A 17,251-nucleotide genomic window follows, 5' to 3' on the forward strand; every position below is an offset into this window, starting at 1 on the left:
TTCTTGCTTTGAACTCTTGCATAATAGCATTTCATTAATACTTTAATACATAATTCTTACAATCTCTTTTTTTATACAGTTTGAACATTTATTTTATCCTCCTGCCTGCAGCGATTAAAAGCAATATGGGGTCAGGGACACCAACTTACTCATCTTTGTATTCCCCACAGCCCCAAAGGAGTAAAATAGAGACTTAACGATTTCAAGACTCGAACAGATGCACTTGACACTCATAAATGCATAAAGTTACTTTATTTTAAGTATACATTTAATTTTGAAAAATATAAATGCTAAAATATCTCATCTTCTTCATCTCTTAATTCCATAAAAGTCACAATAGAAAGCTTCATAAAACTGTAAAATACTATGTTATAGGAATTTTATGTTTTATATTGGAAAAAAATTATTAGTAATATATTGAAATGTTTTCTGTTCTTTATCATTTTGTTCCACCATGTTGATCTACTTCATTTAAAATAAAAAGATGCATCATTTCTCCAAAGTTAATAAAGATTTAAGAGAATAAAAATAAGAATATCTGAAAGTGCGTACTGATTCTGAAAAGTAATGTGTACGAGTATGTACCAGCCATAAAAATGGCTAAAAAGAGGCAACTATTCACTCTTTTCACATTGCAGGAATGGGACAAAGTTACTTCTGGCTCTAAATGTTTCACTGGATGACATTAGCCCTGAGTTGCAATATTTTCTAGGAAATAGAATTCAGGATTTTTATATGTACCTATAGAACACAAAGAAATGAGCCAAGAAATAGGACATAGCCAAATATCTGGTCAAAACACAACTTGACTGGCTCACATATAGCACAAAACTTTATTTCAGGCTGCAATGAAATCATCATCTGAAAACTCCCAGGGCCCTTGAGATAGTCAAGTGCCATAAACATCATTTGATTTTATTCAGTCACTTGGTGCCACTGGGCTTCATGCTTATGCTGTGAAGAGCAGATGTGAAATATCATGGAATAAATAAGAAAATCTCAAGTTCCTGCACCAACATCATTAAGTGGTATGAAAAGGATTGAAGAAAGCTTTGTCCCATCCCTGAACAATGTCATCCTCTGTCATACAATTCAAATAGCTTTGTTTTGTTTTTTTAAGATAGTCAGCAGTCATTACAATTCAAGTACTTTAACATAGTTTAAAAAAATAAAATAATCAGAGCTGGGAAGACAATCGTTTTCTGTATTAAACACCAATACACAGCTGATAAAAGATTTACTCCGTGTGTGCTGGTACATGTGCATAAAATGTACACAAACTGTATTACTGAAGGCAGCGATTTACTCCCCCTCCCCCATTCTTTTGAGGTGGGGGGCTACAGAAGGTTTTTTTCCTACTTCTTTAAGCCTCCATTTCCCCATCCCGCTCCACTGCTTGACTGACAGAAGAGTCAGGAACACTACTCTTTGTGGCACACAAAATAATTAGGGTATCAAGTCCTAGTTTTACATTGTAGAGAAAAGTGACTTTTATCAAAGAAAACAGTGCCTTTCCTTTCAAATGAAAAACCAGAGAGCTTTAGGCTACCATAGGCAGACTCTTGGCCTAATGATTTTTCTTCCAACAGTAAGTCTGTACAACCACTTGACTTCAATTCTGAGTGTACACTTCATCCTTTACTTCTAACAATTTAAATCTTTTTTCTCCATATTCACATCAGGAAGAAACACTTTGTAAAAAATTTACCAGTGTATTCTGTGTGTCCAGTTTACATAAAAACAAAACCACCCAATCTGGTTAGTTCTTAGATAATGAGTAAATTCAGTTAAAATACAGATAATTTGGTGGCTCTGTATGGGCCTCAGGTTTTTTTTGTTTGTTTGCTTAGTAACTACTTCTGTTCCTCTGAAGGTAATGATTTTTTAAAATACTTCCCTAGGTTCCAAAATATTAAAAATGGTTTAATGCTGTTCGTTTTAGCAAACATAAGGCACTATTCTTAATTCATATTATGAGTATCAACCTTCTGTCACAAAATATGAATCATAAAATGGAGGTGCAGATAGCTTTTAGATCTACTCACAGGCTGAAATACTGAGTTAAGTTGCATTAACAGTTCTCTGAAAGGGATGGAGAGGGGCATGAATCCTCCTGTACTTGATTCATAATCAGAAAAATAAATTATTATATCTAGAGATTTTATAAAAGTGAACAAAAATGTCATTAATAACAAGTTTGTAGGTTAGGCTGAACATATTATGCATGGCTTTTAAGCATTTTATTGATGCTCCCATCGGTAAAGAAAAAGGAAAATCTTATACAGTTTTATATTAGGGTAATGAAAAACTAGATAATATAATTATTTTAAAGATAACTGTAAATACAAATGTGATGCCAAAATTTGGCACGTGAGGTTTTAACAAATAACATGTCATTTGCTACTTTCATTTGCATGAAAAAAAATTGCAGATCACTTACATCTAATCTGTATATTAAAATTGAAAGTTTTAAGATTATCAACTGCAATAAGAGTAAACAGCTAATCCAGGATAAATTTTCTATAATCAAAATTTCAAGAGGAAAAAATTATACTTAACTGATATAAGAATGAGTAGTAATCATTATGTGTCTATTATGAAACCAAAATGAGTATTGATAGTTTCATTCTGCTTCTAGTACTCCTCCAACAATCTGTTTTAGTTAGGATATATAAAAAATTATGGTTATATGAATCCAAAATATGGATTCAATATTTAAATGGTTTTAAAGGAGATTCACAGTATCCAATGTAGCCTATTAAAAACATATTTAGATAACATGCTAAATTTAGTTAATAAAAATCTAATTTTCTTTTTTCTAATTTTCAATATTGTACTTTGAGGTACACATATACATATATATTCTAAACATCCCAATCACAGGGCATAATTTCCTTTTCATCCTAAAAAATGTGTATTGTTAAAATATATACACATATACTTTTGCAGATCTATCTGCAGTTCCATAAACACTTCGTACATATGTAAATGGTCTATGGATATTTCTATGAATTTGTATTGTAAATATGGGCTATTGTACCAGTGATGGTGACTGATCTCTGGGTAATAAAATATATTTACCCTTATTTACATAATGGTAATTCTCTTGGACCTCATATGGATTTTTCATATGTGGTTTGGGTTTTATGAAAACTGACACAGAGGCTGGATAACTTTGCCCTTCACCTGCCATCACTCTGTCCCTAACTTTGCACATATGTGCACCCACCACACACAGAGTACATACACAAACACATGAGTATTTCAAAGTGAAAAACAAAATGGCTAACAATACTGCATAGGACATTGATGGTAATACAATCAGCATCTGTGCCAGGATACTGCTATTAGCAAAACATCAGTCATTCCCATTACATAGGAGCTCGTCCCTTTTTCCCTCATCTCCTTCATAAAACAGATAAATTTCTTTTAAAGAAAGGGAAAAATGGATGCCTAGAAACATGGTGTTTTTCATCTGATCTAGCCTTCTGGCTTACCCTAAAGATTGTGTACTTGTGTGTATGTGTGTCTGTGTGTGTGTCTATATGTGTGTAAAAATCACATTATATACAATACAATTTTTACAGAAAGCCTGGCAGCTACAAATAAGAGGTAGAACTACTCAAAACTATGTTTCCTGCTGCAGGAAAAAATTCATTTTCTTTACAGTAATTAAAAAAAAGTTTAAAAAATTGACAAAAAATAAGTTGCAGGTTAGGCCCCATAATTTAAACAACAAAATCTAGGAAGAAAAATATTCTTCAAATGTACTTAACAGATAAGTTCATTAAAGGGTTAAAAAAAAGTTGCATAGGAAAAAAGGACATTCTATCACTTGCTACAATGATGGCAATAGTTTCTCTACTGGGTGTAAAGTACCTTTAGATTTTCTTCTTTGATAACTCTAGGATTAGGGTTCACAAGCAAGAGCAAGTTAGAATAGCAGCACTTTTTCCAGTCTTGGAGAGCTCTATAAGCAAGAAGAGACTGCCTGGCGGTCAAGGTTTGTTCGACCAGACAGAAAGACAAGCCAATAAGCACAGCTCCAAAGCTAAAGTTGTAAGTTCCTTCAATATTTGAATAAAAGGCGTTACAAAATCCTTAATACTTTTGCCCCCTGCTTAATAAAGGAAAAGGATAGTGTCTGTGCATGTCTTGAGTAACAGAGGAATTTGGTTGTCAGAGGACACATCTAAAAGTCTAAGAACAAAAGGGGATTCTTCAGAAGTTTTTAAGGAATGGTGCACTATTGTCTTAAGTTTACCTATGCAAAAGAGAAGCAGAGAGAGTGCTGTATCATTTGGCCAATGACCAAAAACTAAAACAGATCAAAAATTAAAAAAACAAAGGACCAGACAAAAACCAAGAACATTAACAACAAATACTATTAGTTTTAAGAAAGATACACAGGTTACAATGTAGTTTCTGTTCCCTTGCTCCTCCAGAAATAATCATTGTCTTCAGACTCAAGTTCTATTCTAATTTGAGGCACAACTTTTACTGGAGTTCTAGGAGGACTAGAGAAAAAGAAAAAAGAAAAGAAACAGTGAGTAAATCAGATTTCCTTTACCATTTGTCAAATGTTTAAGCATTGTACAAAAGCCAAATGTGTCTATCTTTGTCCTCTTTAAATACTTATCTTCTCTTTCTGTATTATAAACAAACATTTTTAAATGTGATGAAGATACCAATAGCATTAAGATATTCAAGTAAAAATTTCATAAGCTATCATACCTAGATTTAAAAAAACAAACCAACAAAAAACAAGAAGGCAGACTACCAGGTGGGTGATACTGTCAGAAATTAAAGGGCAAAAAGATTTATATGAAGAAAATATTCAGAGATTTCACTCTTAAAAATCAAGTAGGATCTGAAATCTCTAGATCCGTGTTAAGAAGGCAGGAAACGCCTAAAGGAGGGCTGCCAGGAAACGCAGTTTTACCCCTTAAATCAGAATTGATAAGCGCTGACACTGCTTCTAGGCTTTACCGTCATGATACTGAAAGATAACAGTATTTCTAAGAGTAAGTAGAGTAGTTCTCTTAGAAGGTTTTCAACCAGTGAAAACTGGGACAAGGTTTGGTGATTGGGTAATTTGTTTAAGATGAACTGTAGAAAGGAAGGAGGACGAAGTGTTCTGCCAATAACCTGCCACTGATTACATTTCTGTGGGACAATCATCCCACAGAACAGCACGAAACACTGGGCCGTCCTTTACCTTGGCATACCAAGCGACTGCAGGAAAGGAATTTTATCAGCATGATGTGTGGCGTTCAAGGAATGTTGGGGATCTTTCTCCTGAGGGGAAAAAAATAATTTTTAATCATAAAGAGTGGTCTTTGGTAATGGATAAAATTAGAGCGAAAATAAAAATCTTCACAAAACTTGATGCATTTTTCACAACTGGAAAGAGTAAGAAAGGCACGTTTAGACAATTTCAATAGACATTGTATTGCTAAGAATCTGTTATAGTGTGATGGAACCAAAATCACTTCATTTCCTTTACTCTAAGTTTTCTGTGAAGAACCACTGTTGTTCTTTTCAGTGAGGGAGTGGGCAGTGAGTCCTTGTTAGAAGGTGATTGCATCTACTTAATGTCTATGGCTTGTTCTTGGATTTCCTTCCATCTCCAGCATTCACAATTTTGTCCTGCTGTTATTCTTGGGGGAATCAAAAGATTTTGAGGATCTTATTTTTATTGCAACTTTACTATTAACTTTGTTCTTTCATGGATTACAAAAGAGTAATATGACATTTAAAAAGATTCAGTTAGAATGATCATGGGTATTTTGCTAATATCATATCAACTTTCAAAGTATCTTTTTTAAAGAGTTTTTGAGAGAATGAAGGACACTAGGACTAAATAACCTAATTGCCATAAGCTTTTTCCAGGAGCCTCAAATTCTAGCTGGTGATTGTGTGTGTGTGTGTGTTTGTGTGTGTGTGTGTGTGTGTGTGTGTGTGTGTGTATTATTAAGTAGCCTTTAAACTGGTCTTAGAAGAACTCTATGATGTCAAAGGATAACACACATGCTGGGTTCTCTTCACAGTCTCCATTCGTTATTAATGCTCTAGAGATGAAAACGGAAGGCAGAACATGGTTTGTGGAACTTGAATTCCAAAAGCAAAAATTATCTAAATCACACTGATAGGACTGAGAAGAAATTAGTCTCAGGTTACATACGATTACATACAGATTGGACACTAAAGGTGAGAGTGTTTTATGAGACTGAGAGTGTTTTAATTCTTTAAGCCTCGTGTGGTATCCAGCCTTCAAGATGGTCCCCGATGCTCCCTGCATCCTGGTATTCATGTCCTTGTGTAACTCCTTCCCACAATGTAGCAGGGTTGATTTGTGTGACCATAGAATATTGCAGAAGGGATGGTATGTCCCTTCTGAGATTCGGTTATAAAAGACCACAGTTTCTATCCTGGTTTCACTCTCTGCTATCACTGGCTCTGCGGAAAGCCATATCATGCATGGGCAGGCAGCCCTGTAGAGATGCCCACAGGCCAAGGAGCTGAAACCTCCTGCCTACTGCCCCGTGAGTAATCTTGGAAGCAGGTCCCCAGTCCCAGTCAAGCCTTCAGACTGAGCCCCAGCCAAGGGCTTAACTGCAATTTCATGAGAGAACCAGAGCCAGAACCACCAAAGGCAGCTGCTCCTAAATTTCTGAATGTCAGAAACTGTGTAAGAAAATACGTTTGTTGTTTTAAGCTCCTAAATTTTGTAGTAATTTGTTACACAGCAATAAATAACTAGTATGCCTATTTTTCAGTCATTCATTTCAAACTTTTCCTGGTGACCTGTTATTGAAGTTGGAATGGCATTACCAAATAGAAATAAAAAACTCTCAACTGTATTTTTCCTTTAACAGATCAGTAGACTTTGAAGTACATCTGGATGAAAAAGAATACATTTTCTGCAAATGAGAACTCAAAATGAAAGTAGTTTGGAGGCAATTGCTGCTTGCTATTGGAAAAGCCTGAGATACATTCACTAATGTTACTACAGAAATTTTTTTCTCCTCTTCAAGTGGCCCATTAATTCAAATACAAAAAAAAAAATTGGTGAATGTCAGAAATCATTCCACTTTAGCCATTAGGCTATTACCCCAGAAAAAAACAGTGCAGTTACAAAGGTGATTTTTGAAATAGCAGAGGGGAATGAAGAAATTAGGAAGAAAATGCACATATAAGTTATACCTAAACAGTTGTGTCAATGTTTTATGATTGCCAATTAAATTGAAAAGAACAAATTATTTTAAATTCTCAATATTGACGATTGATTCATTGATCATTCAGAGACTCATGTTGCAATTTCTCTTTTGAGCTGATTTGGTCATTGGCTGAAGCCTAAGGAAGACAAACAGTAACAGACAGTGATGTAGTACTATAAGCCGCAATTCTTAATACCAGCAGAAGAAAGTTAAATCAATTAAAAAGATGGTTACGTGTTTAGTAACTGAAAGAAACTGGTGATAACTTGGATCTGAGAAAAGACTACCAAAAAAAAAAAAAGTTAAAAGGTTATGGATGAAAGGAAAATAAAAGACGCTCAGAAAATGTAAAAAGGAAGTTTTATAATAATTAAGCATACATCTTCATATAGAAAGAAAGAAACTAGAGGACAAGTTCATGTAAATGATAGTTCTAAAGTTTTTGTCTCTGCAAGAGCAAATCATATTTAGGCAGGCAAGCGAGAGGTTAGTTCTACTCACTGTCGGAAGGTTTGCTATCACTTAGGAAGGGTTGCTGTTCCATGATGTCCATTGGAATTTTAATACTCGGAACTTTTTCTGAGTATGGGCAGTCAGACTGTGAAAGAAATTTACGGTAGTTTTTAGAAAGTTTCCACTACACAGTCCTTCCTACCTTCCAATGTGGATTAAACCTATCAATCATCATTTACATGGCACTAACTAGAAATGCCTTCTACATATTCATTCCCGCTTCGCTAACTTTCCAAGTTCTGTGTACTCTTTCCCACTCACCTTCGTGCTCCTCTCTTCTCAGTGAATGGAATTGAGTCAATTAAAACTAGAACGGCGCCAAATGGAGAACACTACAAATTGGGACTATTGTAAAGCTTTCCATAAGCCGGATTCGCAATCAGCAAATATTTCTGAGTTCATTGTATGTGTAAGGCAAATAATCTGAATATGAAAGATTAAATCTAGGAAACTACCTAAACTATCATAGGGTCTTCTTGTTCCGGCCTTGCTTTCTGATTCCATTTCCAGGAAAATTATGACTCATGTTTCCCTCTAAGACCGGTAGAAGGCAACACCCATTATCCAGGAACCCTCTACACACACTTGAAAACAAACCTCCCTCCCTTACGCTAATACTCTATTAAACTATCTAATAGTTAAAGGTTAATTTCAACTTGCTTGTACCAAAGATATTTGAAAACTTAGCAAAACATGAGAAAGTAAAGTCAAAAGCAAGGTGTCTATGATGGTCAGGTAAGCAGAGAAGAATCATAACCAGAATAAAAGAAAACCAGACAGCTAATCATGAGGCTACTTAAAGAACAGGCCACCTAAGCCAACCTGTAACAGCTTTCCACAGGATTACCACTTTACTGTTTTTTAGAATTCATTTCATTGAATGCAAGTCTATGTTTGGATTCAAAAGATCAAATTCATCTCTTAACTGAAAGTACCAAGGAGATGACCTTTAGCTGAAAGGAAATAAAAGAACTAGAGGTCAAAGAATATAAGGAAAAAGTAAGTCTTAACATAAAGCCTACTACACACATTAAAAATCCCTTTATAATGAATCTAAAGAGAGTAATGAGCTACAATGTTACTTTTAAAGGACTAAGATATTGTACTAAAATTGACAAAAAATAATGAAGATGCTGCATGCAGCTACCTTTATGAGAATGTCAAGAAGAACAAGTATTCTTACAGCATTTCAAACATTTCCCCAAATAATAGCATTTATAGATGAACAGGTTGGTAGCCAACCCTTAATCACAGCCTACCAGCAGATTCATAAATGACTGAGTGGCTCAAAATGTTGGCAAGCCATAATTTTTACTACTTCTACTCACAACCATTACAGCTATAACTCCCATGCCCCATGTTGCTCTCTATACCCATGGACCCCACAGCCCATAATTATCAGGTGAACATCAGAAGAGCCACCTTCCAAATGTGGAGCCCCCAAATAATGAGCTCAACACGGAGAATTTATTACACAGATTTACTCCAAATTTCCTGGTTGGATTCACTGCCTAGGATAAATATATAAGCTTGTTTGTTTGTTTGTTTGTTTTGGTGGGATGGGAGGAAGGAGAGAAAGAGAAAAGGAAACATGTGTCACACATGATCTTCAAGAAATTTGTTGAAAATATGGAGCTGAAAATAGTAAATATCATTAATAAAAGAATAACATTGTTTAAATAAAATACGATTTGTTGAAAATCAAATCTAAGAATTGGAAGAACTTCTCAGGAGCTAATTTGTTCCAACTTTTGATGCAAAGAGCACTAAATTTAAAACATTCCCCAAAGTTGATATTTTATTACTTTTTCTAAAAGCCTTTAGAGAAGAGGATTCTATAATATTATTTCCTATGTTTATAATGTGTATGAATTTTAAGTTTGGTGTCCATGTACATAAACTGAGGTACTTGTTCTGAAAATTCAAGATGAAATACTGCTTTAATTATCTCAGTATTTCACGCAATTTTTTTTTTGCCTTGAGTAGTCTAGAAATTCATTTCAAATCTTGATATCTACTCAATGTATAAACATATACTTCTTTTTAATATTGCATCTTAATCTGTGCTGCAGTTTAAATATATTCTCTCTTTTTATTTTATCATCATTGGAAACAGAAAATGTATATACCTGTTCTCATTGAAGATGAATGAGGGTAGTCACAAAAGTGCCCTGAGACTCTTTCTCTTTAGCTAAATGTGCCTCATATATTTAGCCTTTTCTTATTGGATCAATTTATCTGAAATCCAATTTTGGCTGTTGCCTTCTTTCACTGTACTATATCCAAGTTCTCTAAATAGAAAACAATCAGACAGCCTGATCAATTGGAAATAACCAGACAGGCTTGGATTAGTTTTGGCTTTGCCACTATGGCTGTGTACACTTAAAAAAAATGACTTAACATTTCAGTCTGAATTTCCTCATCTGTAAAATAGTAACAAAAATATATACTATAAAGAGCTGTTATGGCAATTAAGGACCAGTATGCAGGATCAATCAAAAGGATCAATTACAGAGTAGCTACCAAAAATTTACAGTCCCATTTTAGAATGGGATACCAGGAATCCTATTAGAATGAGGATACTGCACTGTGTAAAAAAATCCAGAACAAATCCTTACATAGAAAATGTCATTTTCAAAAGGCTACTGGGATAAGGGGTGTGTGTGTGTGTGTGTGTGTGTGTGTGTGTGTGTGTGTGTGTTGAACAAATCTCAGCTTTTCTCCTAGCACACATTACAGACTCCTACTGGAGCACCTGCATTTCTGTGAAATGATTTCCTAAAGAAAAAAAATGGGCAATAATTTTATTTCTCAACTTAATCACCCAGTTGCAGGAGGATCATCTAGACCATGAGACTGACAACTACAATTATGTAAAAAGACCCCAAACTCCAATTTCTTTCCTTTTTAATGAAGGATTGCCAAGAAATAATCCCCAATCATGTCAAAGCCCAACGCGAGGATAAGAACACTAGCAAAGAACTCTGCCTGAGAGCCTACTCAGATAGACACATATTGGGTTGTCGGAAAAGTCATGATGCATTTTTGCAACGAAAAACATAGAAAAAATACGTCATGACTTTTCCAACAACCCAATAGATCATAAAAGGTAAGGTCACCAGCATTTGTCCACGTTAGGCTTAACATTACAGAAAACTGAGCTATCTCAAATTTTAATCCTGGATTATCAATAGTAATTAAAATTACACTTTATAGCACCACTAAGCAAACTTCCTTTTTCTCTAGGAGACTAGAGATTGAAGTTCTTTAGGTATGGTGGGATTTTTTGTTTTGTTTTTAGAAGTCATTTTGTCATTTTTAGTGTATTAATGGTTAAAGAAAGACTTCAAAAAATTGAAAAAAATGAAGAGAGAGAATAAAGGGCAAAGGAAGGTGAAAAATGACATACAACACGGCCAGATAAACATTCTTGCAACTCAGAGCCATATATACAGCTCAAAGGATTAAAAATAGATTTTTCACATTTGTTTTTTTAACTAGCTTTTCTTTGCAATTTTGGGAAGTTTCTTACATCATCATTGTCACTGTCCACACTTCCTTTCTTCTTTTTCTTTTTCTTCTCATCTTCCTTCTTTTTCTTGTCCTTTTCTGGAATGACATCATCGAGGAAGCTGAGGTCATGCTGTGAGAAGAGGTAGTCCATGCCTTTTCGGACAGCTACAAGTGCCAAGATCTGGAAGGATAAATATAAAAAAGTATGAAAGAAACCATGTCAGATGAAGTCATAGTGATATAAATACCGCCCTATAAAAGGCAGTAGAAACCTGTTTTGTATAAGGCTAGAGGATGACGGAACTCATCTTGCTTATATGGACTTATATTAAGTGGACGATAAACATTTTCTTTATGGGGAAAGTTGGTTTATAAACGTCTTACTTGAAACTCACTTTGTTGTGTTTACCGAAATGTATGATCACATTCACTTAGAATTTCAATGTGAAAGGGGTAGTTTTTAACCATTTTCTTCCATGTCAGATTTTTAATAAAATAACTACATAATTAAAGGAGAAAAATAGACTTCATATGATTTCTAATTATTCAAAATTAAAATATTATACAAGTTTCTGAAAATCAGGAAAATCTGTGCAACATACAGTACACTAAAACATCTTCAAATTATTACTAATAAGGTAGTTGTGGAGTATGCAGAGACCATTTAACCTACTGGAAGACTTCAAAAACTACATTAACTGAATACTTACAATGTGTCAGATGCTGTGCTAAAAACTCTTAGGCAGTATTTTCTTATTTATTTCCACAACAAACCTAAGGAGTAGATATTAGGATCTCTATCTTACAGCTGAGGAAACTGAAGCTTAGAGACATAAGTATGACATCCAAGATCACAAAGCCAGAAAAATGAAGAGTACAGTGGGGCACAGCTGTCTGCATATAAAATCAGTATTTTTAAGCTCTGGATCTTTGATTCTATGAATTGCTCTTGCAGAGTAACTTGTGAAGGTAACCTTAAAGATGTCTTTGCTTAAGAGTAAAATTAGTATGCCCTTGAATACAAGAGTCACGACTCTGCCTCAAATAAATAATCGTCATTATCCATATGCTCTCTAGATATCAGTTTCTTCATTTCCTAGAGAAATTAATAAAATCTGGCCTACTGATATTACATGATTGTTTTGTGATCAAATAAAAGTTCTCAAAAGACTAAAGAAAATACTTTAAAAAGGTAAAACTGTTTTTTTTATTATTTAGCATAAGTAATAAGTGATTTACTGCATATATTTCAAATTTATCCAGGTCTAACTTTATTTTTTCCTGGCTTTAGCAAAACTGATAGGTAGGTGGATTATACCAAATGGGAGTCATTTCTCACATACAGTTTGTTTTCCAGTAAGTTGGGAGAGTTTAAGAAAAGAAAAAGAGATATAATGGATCATCAAGACAAAAAAATATGACTAAAAGTATCACTAGTATTTTATACTATTTTTTTCTTCTTCCCTGGAGAAAAAAAAAAACATTGTAAACAATAAATACCCATAAAAAATAATAATACTGGGTAAGAAGATTTTTATAGAAAATAAAACATGGCTCATGTATGAAAATTCTATTTCCAAAGCCATGGGGGAGACAGAGCTGGTTTGTGACTTGTTTCAAGTGAATGCATAAGCATTGTCTTGCAAGAAATGGAATGCTGTGGTGAAGTATAAAGTTCAATAATGAAGCCAAATACAGAGCTAGCATTTCCTTTTTCCCTTCTTTCACTTGTGATTCAGAGTGGAATGTAAGTTATTTTACCTTGCTTCTCATCATCTCATACGTAGCAAGAATAGAGAGCCCAGACTTAAACTTAGCATGATACAAACTAGCTAAATATCTCACTTCATTTCTTCTAATTCACTGGATGACCTCTTATAAGTTGCCCAATTTGTTCCCTATTATTGGGTTGTCATAAAAGTCATGACGCATTTTTGCAACAAAAACAGAAAAAATACATCATGACTTTTCCGACAACCCAATATTTGGACTGAAATGCACCATACATTGTTGTTTAGACTGATTTTATCATACAACAGTATTTTTAAAATAAATAACATGCAATTGTGTCTACTATGTGCCAGGCATTGTGCCATATACTTGATATTCATTACTGATGCTCAGAATAACAATAACAATTCCATCCACATTTTACTGATAAATTAATGGCAACTTAGGGAGATTCATTCACTGACCAGCACAAACCAGGGCCAGTATCTGAACTCAGCTTCTTCTGACTCTAAGATCCAGTGTCGACAACCACAGACATAGGAGCATTAAATTGCAACTGATCAAATCAATGTGACTTGGTCAAAGCTGGAAAACATTGCAACCACACACAAAACACACATGTGTCCTCCTTATTACAATAACCACATGATATTGGTGCGACCTCATGGGTAGTTTCAATTAAAGGAATCCCTACCATGACTGGAAAAATGATAGCAGCCACAGTTGACTTGAGGATCCAGAGCAGGGCTAGACACAACACCTGCAGGAAAGTGAACAGGTGGACTCTGCGCAGGGGGACATGGCGCAGGTAGATAAAGTCAGGCTGATGCTTCAGGGGCATCAGAAGCAGCTTCAGACGATCCATGAACTGGGGGAGACAGGGGAAGAGAGTACAACTGCATTACTTCAAGAGCTGATCCACAAAGTCATTTCCATTATGCCTAACTATCCACTAGTGATTTATAGTTTGTAATTTGGGCAGGCAGTGTCTTTTCTAGAGGACACCAGTCAGGGAGTGCAGAAATTTAGTCTAGCACAGTAAGACATTGTATGAGTCTTCCAATTTTTATTATTACTTTGCAAAAATGTTATATATATATAAACATCTATAAATTCTAGATGCTCATCTCTTAGTTTCTATTTATACTATCTGAGCCTCAGGAAAAAGGATCTTGTGACTATTTTAGTAATGATATGCTGAAGCAAGACACCTAACTCATGTATCTTACTCTAACTTCGCTGTCTTATCTGAAAGACGAGGTGATGCTGTTATGCATTATATACATTTCAGGGATGTTTCAAGGATACAAGGAAGTATCCAACTTGAAAATGTGAATACGTTGGTATTTTCATAAATTCTACATTATTTATCTAATAGCATAACTTAACTAATACATTCAGCAATGCATTATCATTTCTTGTTAGAGAAAAGCCATATGCATACTAATTACAGTGAGTTTCAGGGTGTCAACAAATAGATATTTGAATCTAGGAGAGGCTATCACACTGTTGTGTATAAACAAGTATTGAAATGACTGCTGAGCACCTATGAGCCAGATGCTGTGCTTCAAAGAATAACTGCTGAGTTTACATTAATGATGATGATAGGGATGATATTTAAGTACGTGTCATAGAATCTTTCAGATGGAAGATGCTCAGTAAATAGTTACTGAGTTGAATTATTATATAAGAACTCTGAAATAATACCTGTTTTCTTTCTGGAGGGAAGGGAGAAATGTAAATAGATTATCACAAACAATCTTCTCTGAAGTAATTTCCTATCTAAAAGTTTTCTTTTGTCCTCCAGGACTATTTTTGACTGGTGGGTCCCTGCCGTTTATCAAGATTGGGTTACAAAATTTCTTGCTAAATCAAATCTTGCCAAAAGGTCTAAAAGAGGGAAAATCAAGAGAAAAGTAAAAAAGAGAGAAAAAATAGGGATAACAGCACTGAAGAATTTAAAAAATCTACTATCCTTCTTTTCAGCAAAAGATTTTCCCCCCATCATTATGAAATTGATATTTTCTTCTATTTAATTGAATAAATATATACTAAGTTCCAACCGTCAATTAAGCACCTAGAATGCATAAAATCAAACTTTTCATCTAGACTGACCTATTAAAGTTAAACACAAGTAAGAATGATTAGTTTGGAAACCATATTAATTCCATATTTTCCCATTTACAGAAATAAAGAATACTTATAATGCCAGGTACAAATAAAATATTTTTACATATTTATCCTCTCAAAAGTTTCATGGGAACAAATAAACACATATTCATATTCATCTAGTCTAATCTATGAAGAACCACCTTGTGTTTTGTAACAATTACCCAAATGGTGAAGAACTCTATTCAATAGACCTAAATAAGGAAAAAGAAAATAGTCTTTTCTCTTTTGGGGAGTCTGGCCACTTGCCCAGCTTTATCTGACTCTAAAACCAAATTAATCTAAATCCAATAAATGAAAGCAAGGACTATTATGAAGAGGTTTAAATAAATTCTTATGATGTTCACAGAACATGCAGTCTTTTCCCATTAAAACATTACTAAGTGCTAAATAAGGCTACAATTAACAAGGTGCCAGAAAGCAGCAGAAGTACTTCCAGTTTCCTGGTACAAATTAAATTGAACCTCAGTTGAAAGACAAAGTCCCTTACAAAGTTTTTGCTAATGATTTTTTTAAAAGGGGACCAGTTTTACCCAAGTTGTGAATAGCCAAAAAAGTAGCACATAAACCATACTGACTTTATTCTTTTATTGGTTCAAAACTTTTGATCATTGATCTCAGCCGTGTGAAAAGCAAATCAAATAAGAATAGCCTGTTCTTAGTATAGGATAAAGGCAAATGGATAAATAGTATCTTGAAGAGTACACTAAAAAGGGTTAGAATTCCTTACTGAGACCAAAAAAAGAAAGAAAAAGTAAAGGAGGAGAGGGAAGGAGGGAGAGGAAATGCAGGAGGAAAGAAAGAAGGAAGGGAAAAAAGAAGGAAGGAAGGAAGGAAGAGAGGGAGGGATGAAGGGGAAAAGGGCGGAAAGAAGAGATCAGAGCTCTCTTACTTTCCTGGTCAAATGACCTGTAATAGCCTATTTTAAGAATGGATATGCATGATAACATTCGTTAACACAAGCTAACTTTGCTAATTATCAGAAAATGAAAAGCAGGTGAATGGTGGAGAAAGTAGAAAATAAATGTACTTTGGATATCTGAAACACTAATTCGAGAAGATATATGCACCCCTATGTTCACTGCAGCGCTATTCACAATAGCCAAGATATGGAAACCAAAACATCCATCAATAGACGATTAGATAAAGAAATTGTGGTACATTTATACGATGGAATATTACTCTACCATAAAAAGGAATGAAATCTTACCATTTATAACAACATGAATAGACCTAGAGCGTATTATGCTAAATGAAATAAGTCAGACTGAGAAAGATAAATACCATATGATCTCACATGTGGAATCTAAAAAACAAAATAAATGAAGAAACAAAACAGAAACAGACCCACAGACACAGAGAACAAACTGATGGTTACTAGATAGGAGAGGATTGGGGGGCTCAGTGAGAAAGGTGAAGGGATTGGGAAGTACAAATTGGTAGTTACCAATTTGTCACAGAGACAAATTGTCACAGACACAAAATAGTCACAGAAATGTAAAGTACAGTATGGGGCCTATATAGTCAATAATATTGCAAAAACTATATATAGTGTCAGGTGGGACTTTACAGAGATGTAAAGTACAGTATGGGACTATAGTCAATAATATTGCAAAAACTATATATAGTATCAGGTGAGTACTAGACTTATCAGGGATGCTAGACTTTATAATTTTATAAATTATATAAATGTCTAACCACTATACTATACACCTGAAACTAATATATTGAATGTCAACTATAATTAAAACAAATAGTCATTGGGATATATGGTACAGCACAGGGAATATAGTTAATATCCTAGTAACTATGTGTCAGGTGGGTAATATACTTATTGGGGTTATTAATTTGTGAGGTAAATAAATGTCTAATTACTATGTTGTTTTGGACACCTAAACAAATGAAAAAAGAAAATAAATGTATTTTAAAAACTTGGCAAATAATTAGTACTTTTCTTCAAAGATCTATTACTGGACTAGCCTTACTATTAGAAAAACATGACTATATTTAGATTGCTATGGAAAACTTACCTGGACACCATTAAGGGATGCTACCCCCATATACAGGAACACGCCATAGAGTACAGGCATGGGGATAAACTAGAA

At 34.3% G+C, this 17,251-nt stretch overlaps 1 protein-coding gene across 9 annotated transcripts in view; it reads right to left on the reverse strand.

Moving 5' to 3' along the window:
• Positions 1-233: 233 nt before the first annotated feature.
• SLC4A4 (solute carrier family 4 member 4) overlaps positions 234-17,251 on the reverse strand; it is a 324,167-nt gene continuing 307,149 nt past the window's right edge. For 5 of the 9 annotated variants that reach the window (XM_019663211.1, XM_019663215.1, XM_019663209.1 and 2 more), the window contains 5 exons: positions 17,177-17,245; positions 13,672-13,845; positions 11,266-11,427; positions 5,219-5,298; positions 234-4,517 (listed from right to left, as the gene is read on the reverse strand). In XM_019663211.1, the coding sequence (XP_019518756.1) occupies positions 4,412-4,517; positions 5,219-5,298; positions 11,266-11,427; positions 13,672-13,845; positions 17,177-17,245 (591 nt within the window). In that variant the 3' untranslated portion in view covers positions 234-4,411. Of the gene's footprint in view, positions 4,518-5,218; positions 5,299-7,721; positions 7,819-11,265; positions 11,428-13,671; positions 13,846-17,176; positions 17,246-17,251 lie in introns of all 9 variants that reach the window. The other 4 variants (XM_019663210.1, XM_019663214.1, XM_019663218.1 and 1 more) reach the window with 2 other exon arrangements.

This window comes from Hipposideros armiger, unplaced genomic scaffold (assembly GCF_001890085.2).
Source record: "Hipposideros armiger isolate ML-2016 unplaced genomic scaffold, ASM189008v1 scaffold_386, whole genome shotgun sequence".
NCBI classification, from domain to species: Eukaryota; Metazoa; Chordata; class Mammalia; order Chiroptera; family Hipposideridae; genus Hipposideros; species Hipposideros armiger.